The sequence below is a fragment of the Solea solea genome, chromosome 21 (assembly GCF_958295425.1).
Source record: "Solea solea chromosome 21, fSolSol10.1, whole genome shotgun sequence".
Classification (NCBI taxonomy): Eukaryota; Metazoa; Chordata; class Actinopteri; order Pleuronectiformes; family Soleidae; genus Solea; species Solea solea.
In genome coordinates, this window is record NC_081154.1 from 12076949 (window position 1) to 12104576 (window position 27628).

Consider the following 27628-nt stretch of genomic DNA (forward strand, 5'->3'; position numbering starts at 1 on the left):
CAAAAGCAAGCTGAAAAAACAGAACAAATTATCCACATGCAATTTGAAAACACATGGTATTAGTTTCTATGATGTGAGCTGGTACGTCACATGCTCTCATGTAGTCTCAGTAGTGTTCCACAAAAAAGTCCAGTTGCCTGGCGTTTTCTGGTGTGTTTTGAAGAACCACAATCCTCTGATGTCTCTCTTAAGGAACAACAACGTCCTGATCAAACAGAATTAATGAGAATACACTTAAAACAAACATCAAAAATGATTTCAGGATAATTGGAAGCAGCACCAGGAGACAGCCAAGACAAAAAAAAAACATTTTTCCCTTGAGGTCCTCTCATTTTTAAAATCATTTTGGAGATGATGCATGAATAACCAGCCTTTCAAACCCCTGATCCCTTTGATTTTTGCAAGGATGGTTGGCATTTGACAGAAAAAGAGCTGTGTAATGAAATTAGCTTAAGGTCATGAGCGATATGATTGTAACATTTCTTTGACGAATGATGTGAACACAGGTCAGAGAATGAAGTCCCCAAATGAAAGGGGGATGTCCACTGATCATTTACCCAGGAGGAAGAAATTAAAAAACTAATACTACAACTAATAAAGCCACAGAGAACACACACCCCTGCATGACTAACGCTGACTGACACTTTTAATAATTGTTCCATGCTTCTTGCTTCTCCAGCTAAAACATTTTATCACTGTTCAGTTTCATTTCTGTGCATTTTTAACTTTTTTAGTCATTCTGCACACTTAAGGGCACTATATGTTAGATACAAACAGGTACTCCAGTAATCCAGTACCCACCCTCCTCCCCCATCTTCCTAGTGGTATGAAAAACCAGTCTGCAGCCTGTAAATCACATTTTAATTGTCAATATCCTGACAATCCTGTACCAGTGTTGTCAATGAAGCCAGTATTTGAATGTTTCCTTGATCTCTGGTGACATATCACAATATATTTCTTACATACAGCTCCTTTGATCATTTATCAGCTCATCTGAAAAACCACCGAGTAACCACTGATCTGAATCATCTTTTTTTGAGCCCTCCATCACAATGCAGCAATTTGAATCCAAATGAATCCCTTCCTTATGACACAGCACTGACATATGACTAATCTCAAACTTCCACTGACTTCCGGTTTGCTAAAAAAGCTGGCAAGGTCTTTGACTGCCACAAACACAGGGAAGAGCGTCATAAGCAGCAGGAAGCACAAACCACCCCCCCAAAACAAGGAAGACAGAGCAAAAAAAACATTCACTGTTTTTAGCATATTACTGTGACTGTGAGAAGACAGTCACATTTATTATTAATACTGCTGCGAATGGACAAAAGGAGACGGGGGGTTTTCTGTTTTCACTAATATAGCAAAGAGGCCATTATGAGAGTAGTGAACAGCATAAAGTTTTTTGAAACAGAAATGGGTCCACAGCGAGCTTGCTGCCAGAATAAGAGGTCTCACAGAGTGCTCATTAGTGCTACTTGGTCAACACATGAAGTATTAAAAGTGCAATAGACGTGCACCCCAGCAATCCTCAGCAGCCGTGATGTGGCAGCTGCTTCTCTTTCTACCAATGACTCATCCACTCGCTCAACCCTGCAGAATTTTCTCCGCGATTTGAAGAACCTTCACTTTCAAGATCTCATGGATATTTGAGTGTAAAGTGAGGCAATCATTAGCAACAGAATATGGAAATGTGCATGTGCATGCACCACACACACACAACTACATGAATCACATCAAACCATACAGTATGTCTGCACAAGGGACAGAAGGGGCCCCTGGCCTATACTGCATAGACTGGAAACAACAGGGCTCATTCGGAAGCTACAGTGGAAGCTGTGGTATAACCTGAGGAATTCATCAATCAGTCCATATCAGCATTCCACACACAGCTGAAGCCCTCGGTCTGTCTAATGGCTAAACGCGAGTATGGATGTGGCAGGACAAGGGCGCATTACACACATTAAAGTAAATAAAAATGTATTGTTTTGAAACCAGATTCAGCTGGAAATCTTTGCATTTTCCCACAATCAATGAATAAACAGGCTAAGGGATTAGTTACATTACACTACTACTCAAGATGGTCAAGGACAGCGTGTGTGTCTAACTGTTACTCACATTTCAGACCACTCATTATGAGCCATACAACTCTCCACTAAAATAACACTTCAGATGTTTCAGGGCATATTTTTCTGCGTCAGGGCAGATCAGACACAGCCACAAGTCAGTGAATGGCTTTGGGAATTTACTATAAAAAAAAAGTAAGATTTTGGGCAAAATATAGACGCACGTGTGATTTATGGACAAAAGTGTAAACCTGTGAAACACTGTGATTTAATCTCATTTCTACAAGTCCCTGAAATGTAATTGTTTCCCATACAGGGGGACCGCAGAATCAACACAGACCACCAATGCTATTCAAAAAACACAACCTACCATTCCATTCATTCATCTCTCTGCCTGTGCAGCTCCCGCTCTCTCACACACACACACACAGACTCACAGCTGATTCATATGCACCTCCTCTCTGTGCACAGTGCATGCAGCCTATATCAAACAATAACAAGAAGAAGCAGGATATTTGGCACACTTCACAGCCTGTGAAACCTGGTGTTCACCAACACTTGGTATAATGTAAACCTGTGCTCAATCACAACTGTCCATATTACAGTTGACTCTGTGAAGGTTATTGTATTAAATAAAACTCCAACAGAACTTTAGCATTCCATTCGGACAAATACTATTATTTTCCATAGAACTTAAAAGGGTCATATTTCTTTCCGAGCACATAATCATGTTAAATTTTGAATTCCATATATTGTATTTGATTGCTTATATTGCATTTAGATAATGTTTTACATTACTCTTCTATTGCCAAGTGTTATTGTGTTTCTAAAGAAGCAAATGTTAAGCATCCAATTTCCCCCGATGGATTAATAAAGTATTATGATTATAATAATCAGCTGGAGACTGTTATCAGCAGTGGACCTTAAAAAACTATATGGACTTCTACTTAGTTTATCAGGGTCTTTTTTATTACTGTTATTATTATTATTATTATTATAATAATAATAATAATAATAATAATAATAATAAGTATTGTTATTATTACAGCAATCAAACATACAGTTGTTTACATATCAGTGACGTATTCAGACTATTTAATCGGGTTAAATTCAGAATATTGATGCCCATGGAAGCATAAATCATCCTCTGAAGGACGCTGGATGCGAAATGGGACAGCGGTTTCAGTTCAGGAAGCCTGGTTACAATGTAGTTGAGGGAAGAAGGAAAACAACAACTATAAATCCAACACAACAAGATTTACATGGTGTTTAAGATGCTACAGTATACACAAAACAAACAGCAAGCATGAGTTACGAGTCATGCGTTGCCTGTTAGTTTGTAGCGGAGGCCCCATAACACAGGAAGAGGCTACAGCTAGGCGCGCCTAACAATTCCCAGTCCCCCCCCCCCCCCACACACACACACACACAGAGAGAGAGTCACAGTCCGCTTCCTCACAAAGACAGACATTCCTTGTTGTGCATTTCATGCAAATTGTCAAACAAACGAGCGACAGTTCACTTTCGCACACTCTCTTCCACTTCACAGAGAAATGAATTCAACCACGTAACTATCTCAATGTGCCACATGAGGGACAGAACCGCCGGCCGCTTTCTGACAACAAACCCTTCCCAAAAAAAAAAAAAAAAAAAAAACTTGTTCAATCTGAGCGAACAGAGCTAGGATGGGCTAACGATGGAGCATGCAAGTTTTCTTACGTACCAACGCCATACTTTTCCTTCTTGGTGGGCACCCAGCGAGACATTCTCAGTGTCCCCGCGTCCCCGCGGTGTCTTTGAGCTGGTCAGAAAGTGTCCAGGTGTGGCCTTTAGTAGTGAACGCACTCTCCTTTTCTCACTTTTCTCTGAGCTGAGGGCAGCTGCTCCGGGCAGCCATTTTCCACCAGTGACAGGACGCTCCGGCAGGGGGAGGAACGGAACACAACTTTTTCACCCCGGAGTAGGCGTTCATCTCTCTGAACTACAGGACACACACACACAAACACACACTTATAAAGTTTTAGAATGGTGACTAATACACTCTAAAATTAACCTGTATTATTATATTGTTGTAATAATGACGCAGGGTGGTCACATTAATCAATTAATTAGTATTTCTCACGTATAATGTATGCTCATTTTTTTCCCAGCAGTCAGCAGTACCAACAACACACCACTACAAATGTTGATATACTGAGAGTGATGATTTAAAAGAACACTAAAATACTACTACTACTAATAAGAATAATTTAAAAAAAAAAGTTTGTTACCCATGAATAGTTGACTCTGGATTAAATCTACAGCGTTACAGTATATTGTTAGAATAATAATTTCAAGTGTTGTGTTTATGTCACTTGTAATCAGTACAAAAGTACTCATGCTCCAGGTGTTTTTAATCAAACAATCACATATTTAGTTATGTGATTTGAATAAAAAAAAACAATGGCAACACTATTTTTTTGGTCAAAACTTTGAAACACTCACAGAATGAGATGCACAACATTTTTCGTTTTGTAAAAGAGTACATTTGAAAGTTCATGGATAGCAATAATAATTGCGTTTTAGCATTAACAATATAAGTTTGGTTAAAGAGATTCTACACAAATGATGAACAAAAATGATTTTGATAAATACAAATGCTGTTAATTTTGGGCAGCTGTGGCATTGGGTGATGGTCTAATCAATTTGTTCAGCACGATATATAAATGTATATATACATATATATGTATACTGTATATATGTTGACCCCATGCCCTCCTTTGCCATCTTTCTCCACTTGTCATATTGGACTACTGCCAGCAGAGGGCAACACTGATTTCCATCTAATTACAAGCAGCTACCTATTTTGAATCTTTATTTGTTTTTAATGATATCTTCCAGGCCAAGTAGCCAAAAAGATGCTTTACATCACTGCATATTCTGCATCCCATCTCAACTTGACAATCTATCTCAAAACAGGTCACAGCAATGGATATTTATGACATCTCTGTCTTATATCTTATGTCTTTCAAAGATATTCACAAAACGTTATTCCTGTGAGTGGCAAAGAAGTTGCTTTGAAAGACATCTGGGGACTGTTAATCCACTGAAATTCAATAAGCATTAAAGCAACTGCCAGTTCTTTTCTTTTGAAAGAAGTTGTATAGTTTTCAGATTTTCATTCAATTTTTTATGAAATGTGATGCAGAAGTTTGCCCCCAGCTTAAAGCAAATTCTTCTGTCTTATAAATACCCTTTGCTCATGCTTTGGGACATCATGTGCTTCACAGTGACTTATTTAAGAGGACACTGTCCCATTTTATAGCCCAATGTCAGACTTGCTTAAGTCACATGGCTTGAATAGAAAACCAGAGAGCAGCCACAAGATCACAAGGAGGAGCAGAAAAGGCAGATTCGACAAAGAAGGGTAGACAAGGGAGTGAGTCATGGAATATCATGGATAATGGGCTCATTAGTGATGCTCTATCATTTGCCATGATCCCTGAATGTCAAAAGTTTTAAATTCTCTTTCAGGTATTGCATGTTGTGCCTAAGATTTTAAATATTCGATACTTAAAAAATTAAATATTCATTATGTTGTTATGTCAATAATTGCATCAACAAGTGTTTGTTTTCCGCCCAACCCCTACTGTCTCTTCCTTTCGCCCTCCCCATAATGGATGGTTCAACCCTTGTCCTCAGTAACTCCTTTGTTAGCCAAAGCATCCTTCACATTGCTACATGCCTGACTGGAGACAGTACTCACTAGCACCTAGTTTATATCAAGACAGAGAGTGTTTGCTTCCTCAGCACTCAGGACGGAGGAGAGCTGGAGCAAGTATGAAAGGATGGTTTCTCACTATCTGGTGAGTAATAATGACAGTGCCTGTGTGGAGTAAAGTAATGAAGGCAAGAAATGATACTGTTATGGTCTAAAAATGTATTTTCATATCAATTATGTTTTTTTTTTTACTCTACTTTCCACAAACAGATCTGAAGCAAAGATGACCTCCAACATTTTCTACTAATTCCATAAAGTGCATTTCTGGCATGCCTCATGATAAGAAGTCCCGTTGAGCCAGGGGATTCTCAATAATACCTCTACTGTAAAGGGCTTTAATTCTGCGCTGAAACTCGAGAGCTGCGAGTAGTCATCTGAGCTCCACAGGGATGACTTTCCGTAGGCCAGCTGCCCACCTACAAAAAGCTCCAGGCAGGAGGAGATCAGGAGATGAGTCCTGCTGGGAGAGCTTGATATCAGAGGGCGAGCTTGTGCCCCATGTTCCTGGCCCCCCACGCACACGTCGGCCGCAGAGTGCCACTGAAGCAGGCCAGTTGGACAAATGGCTGAAGCATCTACAGGTGATGCGGGGCGACCCTCTCGGAGCACCAGCTCCTGACCACGTGCCAGGGGTCACTGCTCGCTCAGCATCCATGACAACACTGGACAACGAGCAAACAGGACGTACCTGGAGACATCAGGGGATTCCACCCTGCAGAAGGGGTTCATCTTCAAATGGGACTCCAAGCCTTTGTGGGAGCTCTTTCGGCAGCCAGGATTCACTCGTAACCGGTGTTTCTTCTTCTTCAGAGCGCCGAGGAAGCTGTGAGAGAGTTCATATCATACAGACCGCCAGGAAGGAGCACACCCAAGTCAGCTGTCTTACTCCAGTCAAAACTAGGTGGCTACCAATCCAAAGAAAAGTGATGACGGCAGCAGAGCTGAATTTGGACCAGTCTGTTGGCCAGGTAATGCTGACCATTGTTTCTTTAAAGTCTATACATTTAAAGATTGGAAATGAATACAGACGTAACTATGTCCTTTACAAGCAAAACAAGCTTTTGCAGTGGTGTGCGAACACATTTCAAAGGACAGGAGTTCAAGTGAAGAGAGGGCCCCCACTCATCATTATTAAAAATACAGTGACAAATATAACTTTTTCCCCACATTTATTTCAATAACCATTCATTAATTAATGGGTTCTTTCAATTTCTACAACATTACATATACATTTACTGCTGTCACAAACATAATTTTTGGGGGCATTATTGTATACTTTTAATTGGAAATTGATGCTACAGTGTTTTTTTAAAAGGGCGCCCCCTATCTGGGCAAAGGGGCAGGTGGTTGAAACACCTGTGGTCAGTCTGTGCAATATGCAATATTCTACAAAGAATGTTATCTAACAAAAACATCTATAATGTCTGCTCTATGGGGCCTCACCCTTTTAAAACAGACCCATGCAAAGACAATGGGGCTTATTTAACTTGGCACCGACATCCTCCAGGTCTTATTGGACAGCGTAAGCACTGCAAGTCTGTAATAAAGTGCTCTGTAATGCAGGTGATGGTGCATATATAGTGCCAGGTAAGGCAGAGTAAAAAATGCATAGTGCCACTGAGAGCCATTTGTAAGTCCAGCCTCTGTTACCAAGGGAGAAAGCAGAGCTCTGGCATCCTTTAAAACAGCTTACTCTGCAGGAGCTCCACACATTGTCCAAAGCTTTACGACTCTTCTGGAGCTGTGGCGGCTCAGAGATTGAGCGCTGTGCCTTGAGAGCATGCAAGTAAATGTAGAAAGAAAACTCAATGGGAGCGTAACCCAATGAACTGATAATATGACTTCAGAATCGATATGCTGCTGTGCTGAGCTGTGCTGTGCTGAGCTGTGCTGTGCTGTGCTGGAGAGTTAAGTGAACTGATGCACACGAGCACATCCCTTCTCATTTTGAGTCTAAAGGAAAGTGAACGCACTGGGATCTGTTTTGACTTAACTTCAGTACCTTGAGCCAAACTTTAATTTACAATGTGGCTTCTTGTTCTGAGAGATTATGATTAAAAGAAAGATTGAATGAGTAGACATGTGAGAGTTTAATATCACTGTGGTACAGAATGAGCTTCTGCTCACGTTATAACTTAACAAACTTAATGGATAGAAACCAAGCCAGGCTATCGCTCTCTGTTTCAGAAGCTAAGTTACTGGCAGTGCTGTTAGCGCTTTATATTTACCTCAGTAATATCGATCCTTATCTAACTCTTGGCAAGAAGGTGAGAAAGCCTTTCCACAAAATGTCAACCTGTTATGTTAAATGTTTGAGAGATTTTTATATTGAGTAAAACGCTTTTTTTCAAATTAGGGGCAATTGACAAAAAGAAGAATGTTTCTTTGAAATCCCACCTTATAATAACAGGCCTTTTTTTTCTTTTACAGGTGAAACTAAAACAATCCATCACTCCGACATTTCTGCAGAATAGAGTCACAGCCACGGTGCAGGGTACGTACTGAAGTGCAATGTGGTCCATTTCTAGTTTCATGTTGACCAGGCTGAGTTTTTTTCAGCTGTAAAAATCCCCTTTGGAAAAAAGGCTCTTAACAAATGCACTATTATGCAAGTCCGATCATTATGTAAGAATTATACCTTAAAGCCATGGTTCTCAAAGTGTGGTACTTGTACCAACAGCGGTACGCAAGCTTTCTCTGGTGGTACTTGGAGGAAAAATCTGAAATACTGTTCTACTGTATATACCAGCATGTGATCAGAGTGTGTGTTTATAGGCCTCAAATTCAGCCTTCTTGTTGTTGAGTCAAAGTTATGATTCATTTTATATCGCATTTTTAGCAGTGATATAAAGTAGCAATAATTGTGCAGAACACAGTCACAAAATATAGCATTTTTCTTTTGTTTTTCTTAATAAAAACAAGCCAAGTGAACTCATTTGACGTATTTCCAAATTTCACAAATTCAATCCTATTTTAAACATTTTAAGTACTTTTTGCTCAGGTGTGTTTATATTGTTGTTTTTTTTCCCCATCAGATTGCCTATAGTTGTGCTGAAAAAAAGGATAAAAGACACATTTCACATTCTTATAGCCTCTGTATATACTGTACTGTTTAAACATAGTGGAAAAAGCAACCAAAAGCAGCCAAAATGCTCTGTGTTCTACAGGTTAACGTTGGCAATAATGGTGATACTTTGAGAGCTCAGTATTTTCTCATGTGGCACTTGGTATATAAAAGTTTGAGAACCACTGCGTTACTCCTGTGCCAAAAACAAACAAACAAAAAGTCCTGAATAACATACAGGTTTAGTTTCTACTGAGGATAAAAGTGCCTCATCAGTGCTACAACAACATGGCCGTGGGGTAACTGCGGGGCCCAGGTCAGTGAGAGGGAAAACAAGAGTTTACTGCAGGGCTGACTTGCCACACATGGTTTACCTGCCTCTGATCAGCTCGTTACCACAGTGTTGTCCTGTCCTCCACACTGAACCTACTGGATGATCACTTAAAACAACTTCCCTCCCGAAAAACAAAGTACATTTCAAGAACAACTGATCCTGAGTGTTGTACCATGGTGTTTCTGGCAAGGTTGCAGGGCAAAGGAAAGAGGCGCCATTAGGACAGAAATGCTGACAAGAAAGAGAAAGTGAGGGGAGGAAAGCGGGAGGCTGAGAGATAGGGAAAGATGCAGACTGATTGGAGAAGGAGCCTTGTTAATGTGTGAACACAGCAGCCCAACACTGTGATATGTGATGTGAGGTTTAATCTTTCAGCCATGTCCTTGTTTATGCATAGATTATCGTGGTAAGGCTCTGGCAGTTTGCAGATATCAAAGTGATCCATCCATGACAGCGAGGAACTTTGCTAAGTGTAGGTGTTTAAAGAGCCCAAACTAATATTAACAGCCTGTGCACTTAGGTTGAAGCTACACTGCTTGGGCAATAAATGAAAATAAATATGTATTTATTATGTTTTACAATTATTTAGTTATTTATTTATTATCTCCATATGGCCCACCACCACCACCACAATCGTCAGTGCCAAGTCTTCTTAATGCACACAGATTCCCTTATCACCTTTTGATGGCAATTAACCCAGAACATAATGAAAATAATAATAATAATATGTATCTTTGTTTAATTACTTATTCCAGATTACTTAAAAAAATTATTGCTAAAATTCCGAGGTTGTTTTGAGTTAATAATAATACAGAATGACCTTTCACAGACCAATTAAAATACCTTCACCACGAACCAGGAGGCTGTGGCCCACACCTTTGGTAAATTGGCCTAGACTGTTTTTAACAAATCATTTTGAGCACTTTACTGTATAATAAGGTTGTTTCTTCAACCATCACACGTGACACACCATTGACTAACTGAGGGGAACTTTTTTGTATTCGACACACGCTATCTATTATTAATCTCTTGCTTGTTAGTCAAACTGGTGATAAATATTCATTTCCTCAGCCACCTCACAGTGAATAATGCACAGTGCAGGTGCACGTAAACAAATCGGCCACAGCTGAACTCCCTAATGAGCTGAAGGAGAAATGAAGTCAACAGGAAACCAAAATCTGTGCAGGACTGATGCTCGTCGCTTTTTCTCCGCCGCGAGTTCACAGTTGCATACGTGAAACCAAATGAAACCATCACAAAGTCCAACCAAAACTGACAAGCGTTACACCCACCGACCCACTCCTCTCCCAAATGCCATTTCATTCCTCTTTTTCCTCCTTTTTGCCACATGAACTGAGTCTTTATGAAACGAAAGGTTTTAGTGCTCTCTCTCTCTCTCCATAAAAGTGGCATTTAACAAACATAAAAAATGGCCCCATATGCCAATCTGCAAATCATAATATAAATGGATCTCATGCTCTCATGACCTTCTGGACAATTCCATCTCAGGTTTTAGATAAAACCCTAGAGGATGGGGATATAATTGGGAGGGTGGGGACTTGAGTAGGCGTTTGCCACATGGCCTTGCTCTTTTTATATTAAGGTCAACTGTTGTTACAGAGGGAAAGTAATTATATATTTTTTTTCCTCAGACAGTAATAAAAGAAGGGCTTTCATGTCTCCCTCAATTTGCTTTAAAGAGAGTGAAAGAGATGAGACACACAGTGATGACAGCAGGTGGAACAAAGTGTCAAGAGGGCTTGTGTTTTCCATATGTAATCACATTTGTAGAGTGGTGCAATTTTCACTTCATCTCTTTCTTTCTTTTTTTTTTGTCACTTTAAACGAAAAAAGCACCATGGATTATCCTGCACATTATTCAAGACTTATCCCAAAACGAGACCCTGTCGTCATGGTAACTACAGCAGGTGGAAATGCAGCCAGACAGGCAGCCGGGGTGGCAACAGAGTATCATTCAGGGCTCAGAGGCAGGCCAGAGAAGCTGCTCCGTCTCCCGAGAAGGCCAGAGAGTGGCTCTATATCTGGGGTCTTAGATTCACTTTCCCCTGCCAATGTCTGTTATTGACAGTGTCAACATAGTCACACAGTCACAGGGAGACCTGTCTTTCATGTGTGTGTGTTTGTGTGTGTGTGCACACATGCGTGTCCGTGCAGGAGAAGGGGAGAGAGAGAGACAAAGAGCACGTCTTGTGATGAATGTCACAATGAACGGTTTGTTTTGCCTTCATGCACAGGTGGTGAGGTTGAGGGAAGTCACACCAATTCAAGCACTTTAGCTGTGAAGACTTCGCAGACAAATGATCAAGTCGCTGCCCAGGTAACTTATGATTGTTTTCATGTTTTTTTTTTAATATCAAGCTCAGGGTAAATCAATAGCTATCATTAAAAAAATACAATAGTGTGATTGATATTATGGGTGCATGGTGTACGCCTGGGTACTATTGTGAAACTGCGTCTTACATTTTAAACTTTCATACATTCAGTATTGGTCAATTGTTGTTTTTCACCAGCACTTAATTTAGGTACATTTTGTTTGCTGTTGAATGCCTACATATTCAGATTTGCATAATTGTTCTGAAAAGAGAGTTGAATTAATGCCGATAAATAATTGTGGCTATTACAAGTCACACAGGGGAGGATATAAATGTATGGAAACACAGTGGGCCAAGGAATTACATTTTTCAGATTGCAGAACTTAAGTTTCACACAGTATATATACACACATATATGTAATATAGATAAAGTGGCAATTACGTCAAAGACAAATATGGCAAGTTAAATATAGAGATAGAGTCCAGATGGAATGAAAAGCAGCCAGTGAAATAAAAAGAAATGACTTGATTAACTCAAACACAACTGGCTGACAGCAGAGACATCGCTGCTTTATGGATCATCACAGATGTCTGTGCTTATGTGCTCTTTAAAATGTTTCCCCTGCCCAGTGCAGCCTGTGCCCAGAGCAATGCAAAATGAGCCATTTTGGTGCAGATAGCAAACAAAAATCTGTTTGCCACAGGCTTAATATCCGCCGTCTAACTGCTGCCATTATGGCGTAATTGAGAAAAGATCATTTTTCCCCGTCTGTAGATCGGTGTATATGTTTGATCGAGACGCCAATTTACCACAGAATGTATCTGTGAGACATAAATGCGATTTTGTTTCTTTATAGCTTTGGATTTATTTTTTGTTTTCACTCACAAATAACTTTTAAAAGAATGTTCAGAATGTGCTCATCAGTTCTTGAATTCTTGAATGCATGCACCACTCGATCACATTCTGTGGTCACAAATAATTGATTGGCGTGCGTCTTTGATAAACGAGGTATCTTGGCGGTCATGTCAGGGAAAAAAAGAAAACCTGCTGGCAATTATGACAGGGACATGTCAGTGTTTCTCTGTAAACACCACCACAATTCTCAAGCCTAAGGAGCAGAATCTTTGCTTTTTGCTTTTTACTCGGTATAGAGTGTCATTGTTATTCTGTGAGGGATCAGTCACGCAGTGTGCTAGTCTTGCCTGCTGCTTCTTCCATTGCTACTGGGGCATTCACTGTGTCAAGCATGGGTTGAGTCATCTGACTAAAGAACAAACAGCAAAGCCCTGCAGAAAGACAGCTGACCTGCTGCTGAAATTCAGCGTTAAAGCATGTCATGTTGTCAATATCGCATTAAGCGAGGTAACGCTCTGTTTTTCTGTATGTGCGACAACAAACAGGCGAGATGAATGTGCATCTGCTTTACCGTGTTGATTAATGACAAACAATTTAGCACGAGGCATTAGCTACAAGAGGAGGGCAGGATTAGGTTTTCATGCATAATTAAGGATCTTTATCTCACAGATTTTGTTTTATTCGCCTGCTATAGGTGTCAGAGAAACAACACTTTCCTGCTCAGGAAGGTAGCAGACCTGTTTGCTGGCAAGCTCTGAGGAGAGGCTGGAATAGTGTCAGGGAATCAGCTTTCCCTGGATGCAGCCGGTCCATTGAGCTCCCCACAGGGAACCCAGACCCTAACAGGAAGTCTCCTCAGATGAAAACCACCAGCGTAGAGCCCCTCAAGTGTACTCCTCTGCATGGAACAAAATATACAGAGCCCTGCCGACCACACACTCTGCTGCAAGGCACAAACAGCACAGAGGCACACAGGTCCAATACTTCTTTGCATAGGACAAGCAGAATCCAGCCCATAAAGGCAACAGCTCCAGTGCAAATACAAACAAACTCTGCTGTGACAACACTCATTCCTCAGAACAAAGCCAGCTTCTCCTCCATCACCATCTCCTCCAGGAAAGTGAGCAGATCAGCAAGTCTGCCCGGCTCAAACACCCACAGTCCCCTCTCTCAGTCCAGTAGACCTCCTTCTCCCCTCCTAACTCAGCAGTCCATGGATCAAACCTCCAGGCATGTCACAATGCAGAGGAAGGCCACTATAGTAAAAGTGACAGAGCAAAGGGTGATGTCCAGCCCTGTACCGAGCACACAAAGAGTAGGCCCACCAACAGCTGGCAACCACTTGGACACGGTTGTCCACAGGAGAAAGGCTACCATCATCAAAGTGACGGAGCACAGGGAGAGCTACAGTCCAGCTAATGTAGGGTCCAGGATGAGACACCCAGAGTACAGACACAGCTACACAGAGGGAGGGTTCAAAGACAACGACACATGGAGTAGGGAAAACCATTCTCAACCCATTGCAGCACCTATATATCACAATTTGGATTCCACAAAGAGGACAGATCCTTGTGTAGCATCAAACACATCAACCACACATCCAGGGAAAGACGGTGGAAGTCTACACAGATCCACACTGAGTCTTTTTGTTAGCAACCCCCCTGCCACAGCAGCACCCGCTCCCTCTGAGGTTTCTCCAAATGCTGTTGGACATAGATCGGACAGGCCGCCCAGGCCACTGAGCTGCTATGGCAATCTGTTTGGACACACTGAGCCGAGCAAGGAGAATGTGACACACCAGCCTGCCAGGAAATGGAGCTTGGGGCTCCCACAAGAGCCCAACATCAACCCTATGAACTCCATCAGCCCTGGAACAGCGGTAAAAGGAGCAGGTCAGCAAGTGGCACACACACTTAAGCCAAACAGAGACAAGGGGGAACGACTGCCTGCACCAGAGGATTTGACAAGGAGGGCGTCTACGTCTCTGACTCTCATCCAGGCTCCGGGTAGGTTCTTCTTTCCTACTCTGACAGTCAGTACACAGGCTCCCTTTGTCTCTGGTCTCCATTGTCAAAGCACTGTGTTGTCTAATTATACTCCGTCTTTAGTGCCATTTCTGTGCTCGAACTTGACGTTACTTCTCACACTGCCACATTCTGGTTTGATGTTGTTTGTCACTCCACTGCCTGACTCAGTATGTTTACATGACATTCACAAAAAAGCAAATTACTGTCTTCCACCAGAACCAGACTTTGAAAAATGTTTTTCATAGTTGGACTAACACATCCATCCATCCATCCGGGGGGGCACTGGTGCCATCTCAGCTGACATTGGGAGATTACATTACATTACATTACATGTCATTTAGCAGACGCTTTTATCCAAAGCGACTTACAATAAGTGCATTTAAACATTTGGGTACAAATAAGAGCTAGAAATAAGTAAGAGCTTCAAGTAAATCAAACTATGAAGTGCTAGTCATAAGTGCGATAAATATTTTTTTTTTTTTTTGTCGTCGTCGTTATCGTCTTAGTCGAGGTAGAGTCGGAAGAAATGTGTTTTTAGTCGGCGGTGGAAGATGTGGAGGCTTTCTGCTGTCCGGATGTCGATGGGGAGCTCGTTCCACCATTTGGGAGCGAGGACAGTGAACAGTCTCGAGTTCTGTAAATGCCTCTGCGATCCTCTCAGTGAGGGGGGAGCGAGCCGGTTTGCCGATGCAGAGCGAAGTGGGCGGGCTGGGGTGTAGGTTTTGATCATGTCCTGGAGATAGGCGGGGTCACACTCTGGACGGGTCGCCAGTCCATCACAGGGCAACACTCACACCTACGGTCAATTTAGAGTGTCCAGTTTACCTAATCCCCATATTGCATGTTTTTGGACTGTGGGAGGAAGCCGGAGAACCTGGAGAAAACCCACACACACACGGGGAGAACATGCAAACTCCTTGCAGAAAGGCCCTTGTTAAGACCGGGTCTCGAACCTGGTTCTTTTTGCTGCAAAGGCACTAACGCACACAAATAATGCAATTAGGAGATTAGGAGACAAGCTACTTCTGCATGTATACATTTAGACCAGAGTGCTCAGTGCATGTTTCCATTTCTGGCTAATAGCACACAATGAGACAACCAGGACAAAAACATCAGGCTGGTACAGTTTTAAAATGTGGATATTTTTAAGCTAATGGATGGTAAAAGACTTTGAATGGTACTCTGCCCCCTAGTGGGAAGGAGGGGGACACACATATTATTCAATAAATCAATTCCCTATTAGTGCTTGAATACTGGGACAAGGGCAGTAGACTGATTGAACAGCCGTCCTGTGCATGAACACATACTGGTTATTAGTCATTATTACAACGTATTGAAATCAAATTCCTTCACCAGCAGCTGCAAGTGCTAATACCAGAGATGTTTGCTGATGTTGAATAACCTGCCCAGGATGCAGAGCCCCCCCCCCCCCCCCCCCCCCAACACCTACAGACACTTTCTCATTTTCACCTTCTCTCATTTTCCCGACATACGTCTTTGTATGCAAAGTCTATTCCTGTCTCATATGGAGGCACGAGGGAGGCAGAGAAATCACACGCTGCTAAACGTGGTGAAAATAAAGTATTAAGATGTGTTAGATACAGTTTTAGCCTGCACATGTGTATGTGTCTTATATGTTTTTTTTTGTTTTTTACTTTATGGAAACTTTGCTTTGAGGGATGTTTGACTGAGTGAATGATAAAGGGAATTAAGCTCAGCATTTTGGTGAATAAACTTGCCTCTTTGTTTTTGTTATGTGCTTCTGGGGGATTGAATGAAGAGATTCATTTAAGTCTTTATTGTTATCAAGGTGTACATTTTTCAGCTCACTGAATGTTGTCAGGCAAAACGTCACCATTTGCCAGCTTTTCTGGGTTAATGGTGTTTTTGTTTTTTACAGAACTGGAAAAAAAACATCCAGTGCTGTATCACTAAATAATCAAATATGTAAGATGCAAAGCCATGAAAAGCCTGACTGTCCTATTTATCTGTTTTTGCTCTAAGTCTGTTGGCAGACACTTCCTCAATTCCTCATATTTCTGAACTGATGTATGTCACTACAACATTCCCACAAGATTGTTTGAAAATGTGAAATAGTTCAAAACAGTCATTTGGTGAATATTGGAGCAAATAATTAACACGCTGTGTGGCTGTGCCTCTTTATTCACGATGTCTCTCCTCCATGTGAAATTATTAATTATTCTTTTAATCACATTCATTAAGAGTGTCATCAATTAATTAGCGAGACCTGGGGCAATGTCATTTAAACTCAATGTCTGACACGGTCAGCCTCCACACGTGGCAGGATGTTACGCAACAGTGTTAAAAACCTTATGGCGAGTTCATCAGAAGCCAAATGTCGAGTCAGTAACAGCCCGGTGTGTCACAGTTACATCAAAGCACCTTTTTATTGTTTCAGATCCCAACTCACATCAGTCTCCAGAGCAGGTGCTCGCACTCAACGCGGCTGCAGTCATCGCAAATATCAAGCTCCAAAGACAACTCAGTAAAAAGAAAACATCAAATGGCAATTCTGCAAAGGACTCCACCGCGCCACCACTCCAGGGAAATACTGGTATTATTACTTCTCTCTTTCCCCTTCATACTTAATCTGAATTTTTTTGTTTTCATGTTGTAAATCATTGATCTTGGTAACAATTAGCTGAGAACGCTGCAAGCTCAACACTTTGTTTTCAGAGCTATATCCTCGATTGGATCGATACTGATGCAGTGAAATTCCTCAGCTCTTGCATACTGTGCCTATTTGATTCATACCAAGAAGTAATATGTCACAACAGGTCCGGGGGGGCTATTGAGCGACTGAGCGTCGCAGTCGGGCATGTGATGTCAAGCCAGGTGTAAATGAAACACAGACAATGTGATTTTCTCTGCCTTGGTAGTGACAGATATGCGTAAGACACAACTTGATCAAGTCCCTGTCAGGCACCACAGTACGCCTCATGCTGCATTTGTTCCGCTGAGTCCTGAGCCTGAAACTTCACCTGAGATGGTTTCCCTACAGGTGAGTTCAGAGGCAATAATTATAAAATATTTACACAGTACATTTTTGTAGGATCATAGTGACTCTAAAAGTGTCAGTTTAACACCAATTCTGCTCAAGACTGTTTTCAGTTGAACTGGTTCAATGTTACATTACTCTAAAAGTTAAATTTAAATAGTTTGTGTTATTTTTAGACTGTTTGGTCCATAGACCTAAAAAAAAATAAAGATTTGAGGGGAAAAAACAACAAAACTATTTTATTTTCCCCTTTTTTTGTTAAATTTCTCAAAAATTACAGTAAAAAACTGCAAAATTACTATAAAAATGAACTCATTTGTATGGATTTGGAGAATGTTTGGAGCTCCACTTGTGGTTAATTATCTAGTCACATAGGCTTAAATAATTTGTGTATATAAGCAGCATGTTTTTAGATTTTTCTTCTTTTTTTTTAGGAAGCCTTGCAAAAGTCCAAACCAAACTTCATCCATCGATCCCAAGGCAGAGTGCAGGAGTTGGAAAGGAGAGTGCAGGAAAGACGAGAGAAGGCGTGTTCTGTGGCTCCTCAGACCAGAGCTGTTCTTAAGCAAAGAGCCCACCGCGTCCAGCCTTCCTCTCTGAACGGTACTGTACCAGCAGCTGCCCTCACCCCGTCTCTCTCACTGTACATCCCATAGTGCCTGTGCAGCTGCAGCGACTATTTGCCACTTGGTCAATCACACAGACAGATGTGGCAGAGAGCAACAGTGTGGCTGTCAATCAAATGTCCCAAACTGCTGACAGGATGCTTCCCCATGACAGGCAAACATCACATTCAAATTCTGTACTTCTATTAAGCACAAGAATTCATTTACTGAGACTGCACTGAAAAAGGTAAATAAATAAATAAATAAATCTCACTAAGTAAAGAATTCCTTGAAAAGGACGACCGGCACATTTGAGACAATATGCAAGAAAAAGCACTTGAGGTAAGAATAAGAAACAAATGACCTTATTGCATAGAAAATAAAAGTGCTCTTCGGTAGAATAACGCATTTTTCCAGCACTTGATTTCACTGGAAACATTTCCGTGACCTTCAAATGTCATTAAAGTGTTGATGCAGTGTTCTGTCTGAGAGAGAGAGTCGAGCCTCACCACAGACAATGTAGATGTGGCACAGATTGTGTGGCTGTCGTCCTGCCCTCTAGTGGCTGTAACAGAAGAATACACACAAGTGGTTCAATGACAACCTGGATCACAGACAACAAACAACAACAAAAATGACTCTATGAGGGCACATTAATCTGATGACGCCCCCTTAGCTGTAAAAATGTGTCATTTCCTGCATGATGGCAATACAAAATGATGACATTTATTAATTAAATTATACTTAATTATAAAATGTCTTGTTGTGCAAGGAGAGAAGAAGGTTGGCCTTTTTCATTTAAATGATATGAAATAAGATAATAAATAATGGGAGTGTAATAAGTTGCTTTTTTCTTTTTCTGTCTTCAAACACCAGTAATAAGATGTGCTGCGGTGCCTTTGAGCCTTCAACTCAATCAGTAATGTGTGTGTGTGTGTTTTTCTTCCTTCTCCCTCTCACATACATGCTCTTGTGAGTCCAGATAACCTTGTCAGACCTGGAGATAGAGGCTTTACGGGGAAAGAGATGTATCTCGGATCCAAGCGGTACGTTTCATCTCAATCTCTATCACGGCGCGCTGTCGGATGCTTTCTTTTTTGTGGGCAGATTAATCCTTGAATCTCCTGAATCGTTTTCACACAAGGAGGCTTGAACAGCCGGCGTCAATGACATCTCCACACAAAAATATGCTGCTCTTTTTTTTTTCTTTGCCAATACTTTTGCAGTATAATTATTTTTTCTCTGCTGCATTTGTTTACTTCCCTCTTGGAAGATCCAGGAATATATGGACTTATTTGCATACAGTAGATGATATATAGGAAGCGGTGCATGGACTGTGTTCAAAAAGGAGAAAATACATTACATTCAGTTTTGTTCAATACTGTCAAAAATATAGTTTTTTGGCAATTGCTTCTAATCATTTTTGCATTTCACTTCAACAGCAACTCATTTAAACGCACAAACTGTTTCTTACAGGAAACTTGCCGAGGCGAGGAGGAAGAAAGATGGAGAGAGGAACAGGGAGGTGTGTTTGAGCAACAGACAGAGAGTTGAACTTTTCAAAAAGGTAATTCCTTTTTGTGTTTAATGTACACCAGTGAAGCCCCAGCCAAGCAGATTTTTAAGGGGTTTGTGTATAGATTATTTTTACTTTGACTGAATGGTGCAGCCCCTGAAGTGAAATAAATATGGTGATTCACCGAACACATAAAAAAAAAAGGAATAAAGCAACAGCTTGCTACTTTACTGTGACAACGGGATAAATAGAATTGTGTCTATGACCCAAGAGCGACTGAGTAAGTAATCACACATTTTTCTTTTTTTTTATCCTACAGGATTACTTAAACTCTGCAAAGAGTGAAACCCCTTTTTGCAATAATGACCAACACTAAAAGGGCTCAGTAATAATGTCTTGTTCTCACTCCACAGTTGTGCAGCTGTTAAACGTAATGACAGTAAATGATGTAGTACATCTGCGCTGGTTAATTACAGAGATTGCTATAAAGTCAGACACATTCGACTGAACCTAAATTACATTTAAATACGAGAACTGCGCTGTGAATGGATTGCGTCTGTGTTTCTTCTGCAGGAGAGGACAGGATGGACTTGTATAAGCTTCATAAGAGAAAACGATAGTGAACAAAGACTCTTGATTATTATGAATTAATGAGGGTCTTTATCTGTACATCAGATTTGATGAAGCAGAATTTAAATTAAACAGGTACAGTCAAGATCCATCCATCCATTTTCTACCACTTTATCCTCCACATGAGGGTCGTGGGGGGAGCTGTGCCAATCTCAGCTGACATAAGGCGATAGGTGGGGTCAAAGATGGACAGGTCGTCAGTGCATCACAGGGACACATAGAGACAAACAACCATCCACTCTCACACTCACACCTACGTCCAATTTACCTAATACCCATATTGCATGTTTTTGGTCTGTGGGAGGAAACCGGAGAACCCGTAGAAAACCCCCCCAACACACACAGGGAGAACATGCAAGCTCCATGCAGAAAGACCCTTGTTCCTCTTTGTTTTTAATATTTAATATATAAATACCATCTTTTAAGAGAGGTCATTCTGATAATAATAATAATGATAATAATAATAATAATAATAATGGTATAAAAAAGTATTCTTATTACTTAAAATAACAAAATGTCAATATTTACATTGCTGCATTTCACTTATAAAACATTAAAGCTACAACAGTGAAAAAATGAGTTGATGGGTTATGTTTTATTGAATATTCCAGCTGGGGACACATGGAGGAAAAGTGGCTCACACTGTTGCCTTGCAGCTAAAAGACCTGGGTCCGAGACCCTATCCAAACAAGGGCCTGTCTACATGGAGCTTTGATGTTCTGCCCGTGTGTGCGTGGGTTTTCTCCTGATACTCGTGTTTCTTCCCACTGTCCAGAAACACGCAGAGGTTAATCAAACACTCTAAATTGGTGTGAATGTGAGCGTGAATGGTTGTTTCATCGCTGTAATGGACTGTGACCTGGTCAGCGTGTGCCCTCCCTTTCATCCTATGTCAGCTGGGATTGTCTCCAGCTCCTCACGCCCCCTCATGTAGGGGATAAAGCAGTAGATCATGAATATTCAAGCTGTTGATGTGTTCTTGGAGTTCATCTCTGCTGCCAGAGCAATGTGGTTTTTATTCCACTAGAGGTCACCGCTGCCCAATTTTTGCTACGTACCTCGCAGTTCTCCTGGCACTTTGAGGACAAAAGTCAGCCTTAAAAAATACACTTCATCACGTCATTTTCATTAAGTGAAGAGACCGTTGGAGTTTATTTTTCCAATGGGCAATAATTACTTACCTCCTCAGCCCAGAGTTTTATTTTCCAGAGAAGTGTGGTCGCCCACATTCACTCTCCCCCCACCCCACGCCCTGTCTGTACAGAAACAGTGAACAGTCTCATTGTGCTGGGAGTATAAGGCATGTGTCCCCCGTGGAACAATAGGCCCCTCAGTGGCAGAGCGAGCTACAGTGCAGTGCCACCATTCAGACGAACTGCAGACCGAGCGGCTGTCCACACACAGCTGCTCCACCTACACTGCTGCTGTGGCAGATAACACAGTTCCCTGTGATTTGCTCTGCCAGAGGATCCAGCAATGGAGCTGGGAACCCAAACAGTCTGGGTGACAGTGCAGCAGCTACTGGTCTTTGTGTGTGGATTAGACCTGAAAAATCTGCACACACCACACAGTCCTGAGTGTTTTCGTAATCAGAGTGTTTTCTTTTCATGCGGCAGAAACTGTTGGATCAGATTCTCCAAAGGGGCAACAACTGAACGACAGATGAAGATGGTGAAGCCTGTAGCACTGCATGACCCACAGTGAAGAAGTAAACTCTTATTTCTGACTGTGCTGGATATGAAAATAAAAAATATATAAGTGCAGTTCATGATGTTACTCCAGCCATATACCTCAGCCTGAGCCCATGCTTGTTTCTCTCCTGTACCAGCATCAGATTTGTGTTCCTGAGCTCAACATCTGTTTTTAAGGAGAATAAGAGCATGGCAATCTTTCAAAAAACTATAAGGTCACCTAAAACATCAATTACTGCTGTTTTGATGCTTATTTCACAATGCTGTAAGACTGCAACCAAATAAATGTGTTGTCAGATCCACAGTAAAATAAGAATTTGAAATAGTTTCCCTTGTTACAACTCTCCTATATGCATTCATTTCATAAAAGACAGTGGGGAAAGGGTTGGATGTACATATTCCTGCTCATGTAAGCAGATAAATACCTGACAACAATAGGTTTATATCTATACTAAGATTTTTATATTCAAATGGCAATAACATCTTTTAGCTTCTGTATCCAGAGCTAAAGTCAATGATTTGAAGGGTACATAAAATAATGTACTTTTTCTTTTTTTAAACTTTGGGTGTAGTTGGGTGATTTGCTGGGGCGGTTCGCTCTGCTCATGTGCAGAACTGGGTCGGGTTCTGCCATAAAAAAAAAGAAGTTTGGCATAGATATTTCTTTTTGAGCAAGACAGATGCTGGTGACTCAGCTCTTCCTGCAGCATGCAATAACAAACGAAGATGCCTAAAAATGAACGCATGAAATCACGTCTCACCGCTCCATGTTGGTTGTAATCAAACATCACACTGCAACTGATGAACACACTTATACGATAACATCTCAACGCACACTGTTCATCCCTGTTTCTCCCATTTCTTACTTGATTGCAAATTGCCGTTCTCTCCAGAATGCCTGGTGCAATGGAATGGGCAGTAGCTCCTCGCTGCACCATGAAGCACTGATGCCCTTGGCTGCCACTCTTCTCATGATCTCATGTGATGTGAAGCTGTAATACAAGACAAAATATGTCATTATCCAGGACAGTTTTCAGCTGTCCTCATTATACAAGCATTATACGGCAGACAGAAGCCTGAAGTGGGCTCTGCTATAATTCAGTGCCAGATATTAGCTGTAAGATGGAGGAATGTGACCCCGTCTCACTGGAAATGCCCTGTTAATGGACCCTGCAGATCTGAATGGAGCTTTTGTCTCCACCCTTTGTCTCATGATGGACTACAGTCTGCCACCGCAGATTTAGAATTTGTGTTTTGATCCACGGTGAATGTGCCCCCTCGACAACATGATGGAGCGGGCCATAAATCAGAAGTGAGACGTGTGAATATTTATTTTTGGGAATAAGAGGCAACGGAGCAGATGCTCCTTTCATCACTCTTTGTTGTTATTTTACTCGTTAGCCTTTAAGTTCGTCTCCTGTCATAGTCCAGCTGTTTCATCCATCTGAATGTCGCGGAGAAGACAGACGATTCCTTGCGACTATTTCTGTAAACCTCACTTCATGTGCATATCCAGTGGGAGTCTATTAATAACAGCACCCGTGGTTTAATAACGGTCTCCTCATGTCTGAAATACGCAAATTCAGATAATTACGAAACATGAATGCTGCTTAAAAAACATATTTCCTTTATCTTGCTTTTTGAATATAACCCTATTACTATTCTACTTTACACCTGTGTAAACCCACTGGTGTTGTGACAAAAATGGTTATACTGTGAAATGTGACCTAAAACACATGTGGATTCTTTACTTCAACTGTGCTTTTTTTTGTATTTTAATCTAATTAAATGTATTTTATAAATTCAACTTGTGTCTTTTGTCACACCATACAGCCACAACACACACACACAGCTTCCCTGTGCTACACTCTGAAAATAACAGAGGTGAAATAAAATAAATCTTGTATAAAATCAGGGTGAATTATTCAGTACCTGTCCTGGCACACTAACAGAAATATTCTGTTTTACTGTCTGCTACTTTGTGTGCCTTATCACATTTCTCCAAACATCCCACATACTCTTAAAAAGAGCAACAAGTCAGCTTTTGAAATGTCACTGAGCTGAATTTTTGAGTTTCAGTGAAATCAGCATGCAGGGGAAATAGAGCGACTCCTGCATTTTGGGGATGAAGGTAAAGACATTGCAGCACAAAATTGTCGCCTTTGTTGAAACTTAAACTTCATCCTTCATTGCTGGGAGCGTGTTGGACCTGAAGTGCTATGCATTTCCTTTTTTTTTTTTTTTTTTTTTCCTGTGGGGGAGAAAGAAAAAGCTTTCAGGGACACAGCCTGTACAGTATGTGGACATCTGCCCGTTTTCTGCAATACTGATTCCAGATCTGAAGTGGACGGCCATGTGGTGCAGTGCAGAGTGCACACAAGTGCGTTCACGAGCAGAGCCGTATAGCATTTGAATGCATCCATGAGCATGTGTCCATGTGTGCTATCATCATTTATGCGTCACAACGGCGACAGCTTGAGTCTGAACCTGTTTATGAGTCTGTTTGAAAATGATGTTTTAAACTAAATCACTAAAATCACTTATTAATGTGAAGGAACAGAGTTTGGAGTGCATATATTTGTGCCACATACAGTATATGAGTAGGAACTGAGTGCATTTAAGGCTGTGTGGCTGCATTATTCAAATGTAAACTGAGTGTGGGCTTTTACAGTATCTATAACAAGCTGCTTGGGTCAAGTTTTACTAGGGAGACGAAAGAGAGGCTGGAAATCTAGTGCTTTGCCTTCAAAGTAAAATACTAAACTTCACACAGTGTCCTGCACCTTTCAAACCATTTTAAAACAAATACATGTGAGTTTAATTGAACTTCTTTATGGTCATTTTTAACAAAGGTCAATCTGTAATTGAAAGAACAAAATATTATTGACTGTGGAGCCTCTTACTATGTTTGTCCGGGAAAACATTTTGCCTGCAGGTTCTGTATGACGGGAAAGCGTTTGCTTTGCCTGACCTACAGTGAAACACATAAAATATTCCATTTGAAAAGAAGGTGGGGCCAGGAAACATTAGGCATTTGAACTTGGTGCCATGAATAGACACATAGTACACTCACTTTTTGGTGAACTGTGCTATTTACATGGAGACAAACGAATATTACCAAATATTATTTTCCACTTATCTCACAATACTAGAGGGGGAAAGGGGTAATACATGTGATTTAGTTTTTTTTATTTCATTAAAGTAAATAGTTTAGTGTAAATCATTGTGAGTAATAGTTATGATCACACGCACATACACTTTCATTTTTATCTTAATTTGATTACATATTATTAGATATCTATTATATTTTTGTAACTTAAAGGTCTTTGTAATAGTATACATATTTTTTTACTAGTTTTATGTATACGTGGATGCTTAAAATAAGTCAGAAGGACGCTTTGGCTCTTCCTGCACTGTATTTACATTTATTTATTTATTTAAATCTTATATTAATGATTGAAGGCTTTATTTTGAAAAGAATTGCAGGAAAATCCACGTGTTTGTGTTTCACTGATGCATTTTAACACTGCTGGTGCCGTGTTGTGGCTTTAGGACCTCGCGGAACGTTTCACTCAAGCACATGGTTCCCACTCAAAAGACAACACTTCACACCAGTAATTGCCCTGGAATCGATGTCATTCCAGTGGGCGACTGAAGCAGAGCTCACTGTCAGTGTGCATCGCTTCCACTCCCACTCCCACACTTATTTATTGCGCTGCCGCTGCAGCTGCTCCAGCCCTGTGACTTGGAAACCTTTGAATGGAGAAAGTGCGCGGACTTGAATCAGCTGTTGCCGGGATTTCCGAAAGCGCACACTTACTTGATCATATTTCAGGAAGTCGTTTTATTTCGGGTGGGTGTGTTGGTGTTGGTGGTGGTGTTGGTGGTGGTGGGGACTCAGACACATCAGCTGTTGCCGGGCTGTGAACTGTGTGATGGCTGTGCTGCAGTGAAACAGTGAAAAAAAAGAAGAAGCCAGTCCCGTCCACGCTTCAGCCGGACACCATGATCCCCAGGAGCCGGAGCCTGAACTTTGTTATTCTGACAGCGCTTCAGGCTTTAACTGTCTCTCTGTCGGCGCGTGGCAGCGTGATCTCCACATCTGCTGAAGGTAAGACATGATGAAGAAGAACAAGGGAAACAAAGATTAACTTCTGCGTCTCCTGATGCGTTAAAGATCCGTGCGTAAAAGTAGTAAATCATTTTATCAGTTGTTACGCGTCAGAATGTGACACGAATCAGACAAATGGGAAATACAACATTGTTCTTAAATAATGTGTGAAAGATGCGCGTATGTAAACGTAGTTAATCATAATTTTCTTAATTGCTGCATGTCAGAATTTGACAGAATCGTGATTTACGACTTTGACGCACGGTTTTACGAAGAATAACTTGGAAACCAATAGAAAAAGCTTTTACGTGTAAGTTGTCTGCAACTGTCATTGTGCATTTGACTTCTATTCTATTCTATTCAGAATTCTGCACATTCTGCATTGGTGTGTCCCCCCTTGACAGTTTGGGTTACACCAAGTTTTATGAAAGTCCAGATCTGTAACACATGTTTGGGCAGAGTGAACCATCTCCAGTGTAAACAAGCTTTCTCAGTTCACGCCTTCCTCTCACTCTGCAGCCTGTGATCATGAGCATTAGGGGAACATTACATTGTAGCTGGCAGGCAGTCCACCAACATGCTCCTCAGAGGAGAGGAGAGGAGAGGAGAGGAGAGGAGAGGAGAGGAGAGGAGCTGCTGTGTAACTGATGATGCTGAATCTCTCTTTGGTAATCAGTGGGAACACTCCAGGCTGCCACTCTAAGCACACTTCATACAAGTCTCCTTGTTCAATCACAGTTGTTTTTCAAGGTTTTTATTAGTGGCAAACACAAGTTAAAAATCTCCCTTTCGGTTTACAGTCAAGCAAGCTTTGTTTAAATCTGTATATTATTGTTGCTATGTTCGCTGTGTTTATGACATCCAGGCAATACGGGAGAAAGAGCTGCTTGTGTGATGCACATGTGATGTCAGTGTGTGTTTGTGTCTATGCTTGTGGTGTTTTTTTTTCTTCTTCTGTTTATCCCTCACTGTATTTATTTGCCTTGAGGCCGTGGCTCATGACATCCCAATCGCCAGCGTGCCTCGCCCTGCTGGGTGCACATTCAACAAGGACACCACACATACTGTAGATCCCCTTCCGATGGCACTAAGTTCAGTAATGACATCACCCATTAGAATCTGAACTCCTGTTTTGAATCCTCGAGATTTAAAGGACGTGACTGCTGCAGAAATTCACCAGATGTCTCCTGCAACCAGGCATCTATTGGATGATACCATGATCACACTGGTGTCCACTCATGTGCTGCACCTTGTTGCCTATTTTCCTCTAAATGGGAACATCATTTAAACTTCTTTTAGCAAGCAGTGGAGCCGCCCCTGGTGGAGATTCACTGTATTTGTTACTACCGAGTTGTCTGTGTTTGTCAAACCAAAAAGACTACGTACACTTTTTACATACAGTATCTCAGGTCTCTGGTTTAGTATTCAATTCTTTAAGCTGATAGAGCATAAAATCCTCATCTCTCCTCATCAGTCCATGTTTTCATCACTGTTGTCTTATTCTTCCGTGAACTGTCTTCTTCTCTGGGTGTGGTAACTGTGGCACATGTACAGGTCAGCTTGAGGGAATGACCAGCGTTCCATTTGCATTATCTGGGTGGGTTAGTCCAACTTTG

At 41.2% G+C, this 27628-nt stretch overlaps 3 protein-coding genes across 4 annotated transcripts in view; 2 read left to right on the top strand and 1 right to left on the bottom strand.

Annotated features, from left to right (window-relative positions):
• Window positions 1-3998, bottom strand: part of dock1 (dedicator of cytokinesis 1) — a 170564-nt gene extending 166566 nt beyond the window's left edge. For both annotated transcript variants that reach the window (XM_058620599.1, XM_058620598.1), the window contains exon 1: window positions 3790-3998. In XM_058620599.1, the coding sequence (XP_058476582.1) occupies window positions 3790-3832 (43 nt within the window). In that variant the 5' untranslated portion in view covers window positions 3833-3998. The remainder of the gene's footprint in view (window positions 1-3789) is intronic.
• A 964-nt stretch (window positions 3999-4962) lies between these two features.
• On the top strand, window positions 4963-23708 carry c21h10orf90 (chromosome 21 C10orf90 homolog). Its single transcript, XM_058621636.1, has 11 exons — window positions 4963-5911; window positions 6037-6794; window positions 8257-8320; window positions 11480-11562; window positions 13108-14419; window positions 16860-17015; window positions 17341-17462; window positions 17894-18062; window positions 19047-19110; window positions 19541-19631; window positions 21827-23708. Exons 2-11 carry the CDS (start codon window positions 6216-6218, stop codon window positions 21863-21865), a joined length of 2679 nt encoding a protein of 892 aa, XP_058477619.1. The 5' UTR covers window positions 4963-5911; window positions 6037-6215; the 3' UTR covers window positions 21866-23708.
• A 1827-nt stretch (window positions 23709-25535) lies between these two features.
• The window catches only part of LOC131448061 (disintegrin and metalloproteinase domain-containing protein 12-like), a 77266-nt gene continuing 75173 nt past the window's right edge, over window positions 25536-27628 (top strand). The window contains exon 1 of the mRNA XM_058620136.1: window positions 25536-26012. Coding sequence (XP_058476119.1) covers window positions 25907-26012 — 106 coding nt within the window. The 5' untranslated portion in view covers window positions 25536-25906. The remainder of the gene's footprint in view (window positions 26013-27628) is intronic.

Excerpts from the sequence above, each read along its gene's own strand:
- c21h10orf90 (XM_058621636.1), top strand. The coding sequence starts at position 6,216 with ATGACTTTCCGTAGGCCAGCTGCCCACCTACAAAAAGCTCCAGGCAGG. Across the intron at positions 17,016-17,340 it reads ACCACTCCAGGGAAATACTG|TGACAGATATGCGTAAGACA; the intron begins GTATTATTACTT and ends CTGCCTTGGTAG. Across the intron at positions 17,463-17,893 it reads CTGAGATGGTTTCCCTACAG|GAAGCCTTGCAAAAGTCCAA; the intron begins GTGAGTTCAGAG and ends CTTTTTTTTTAG.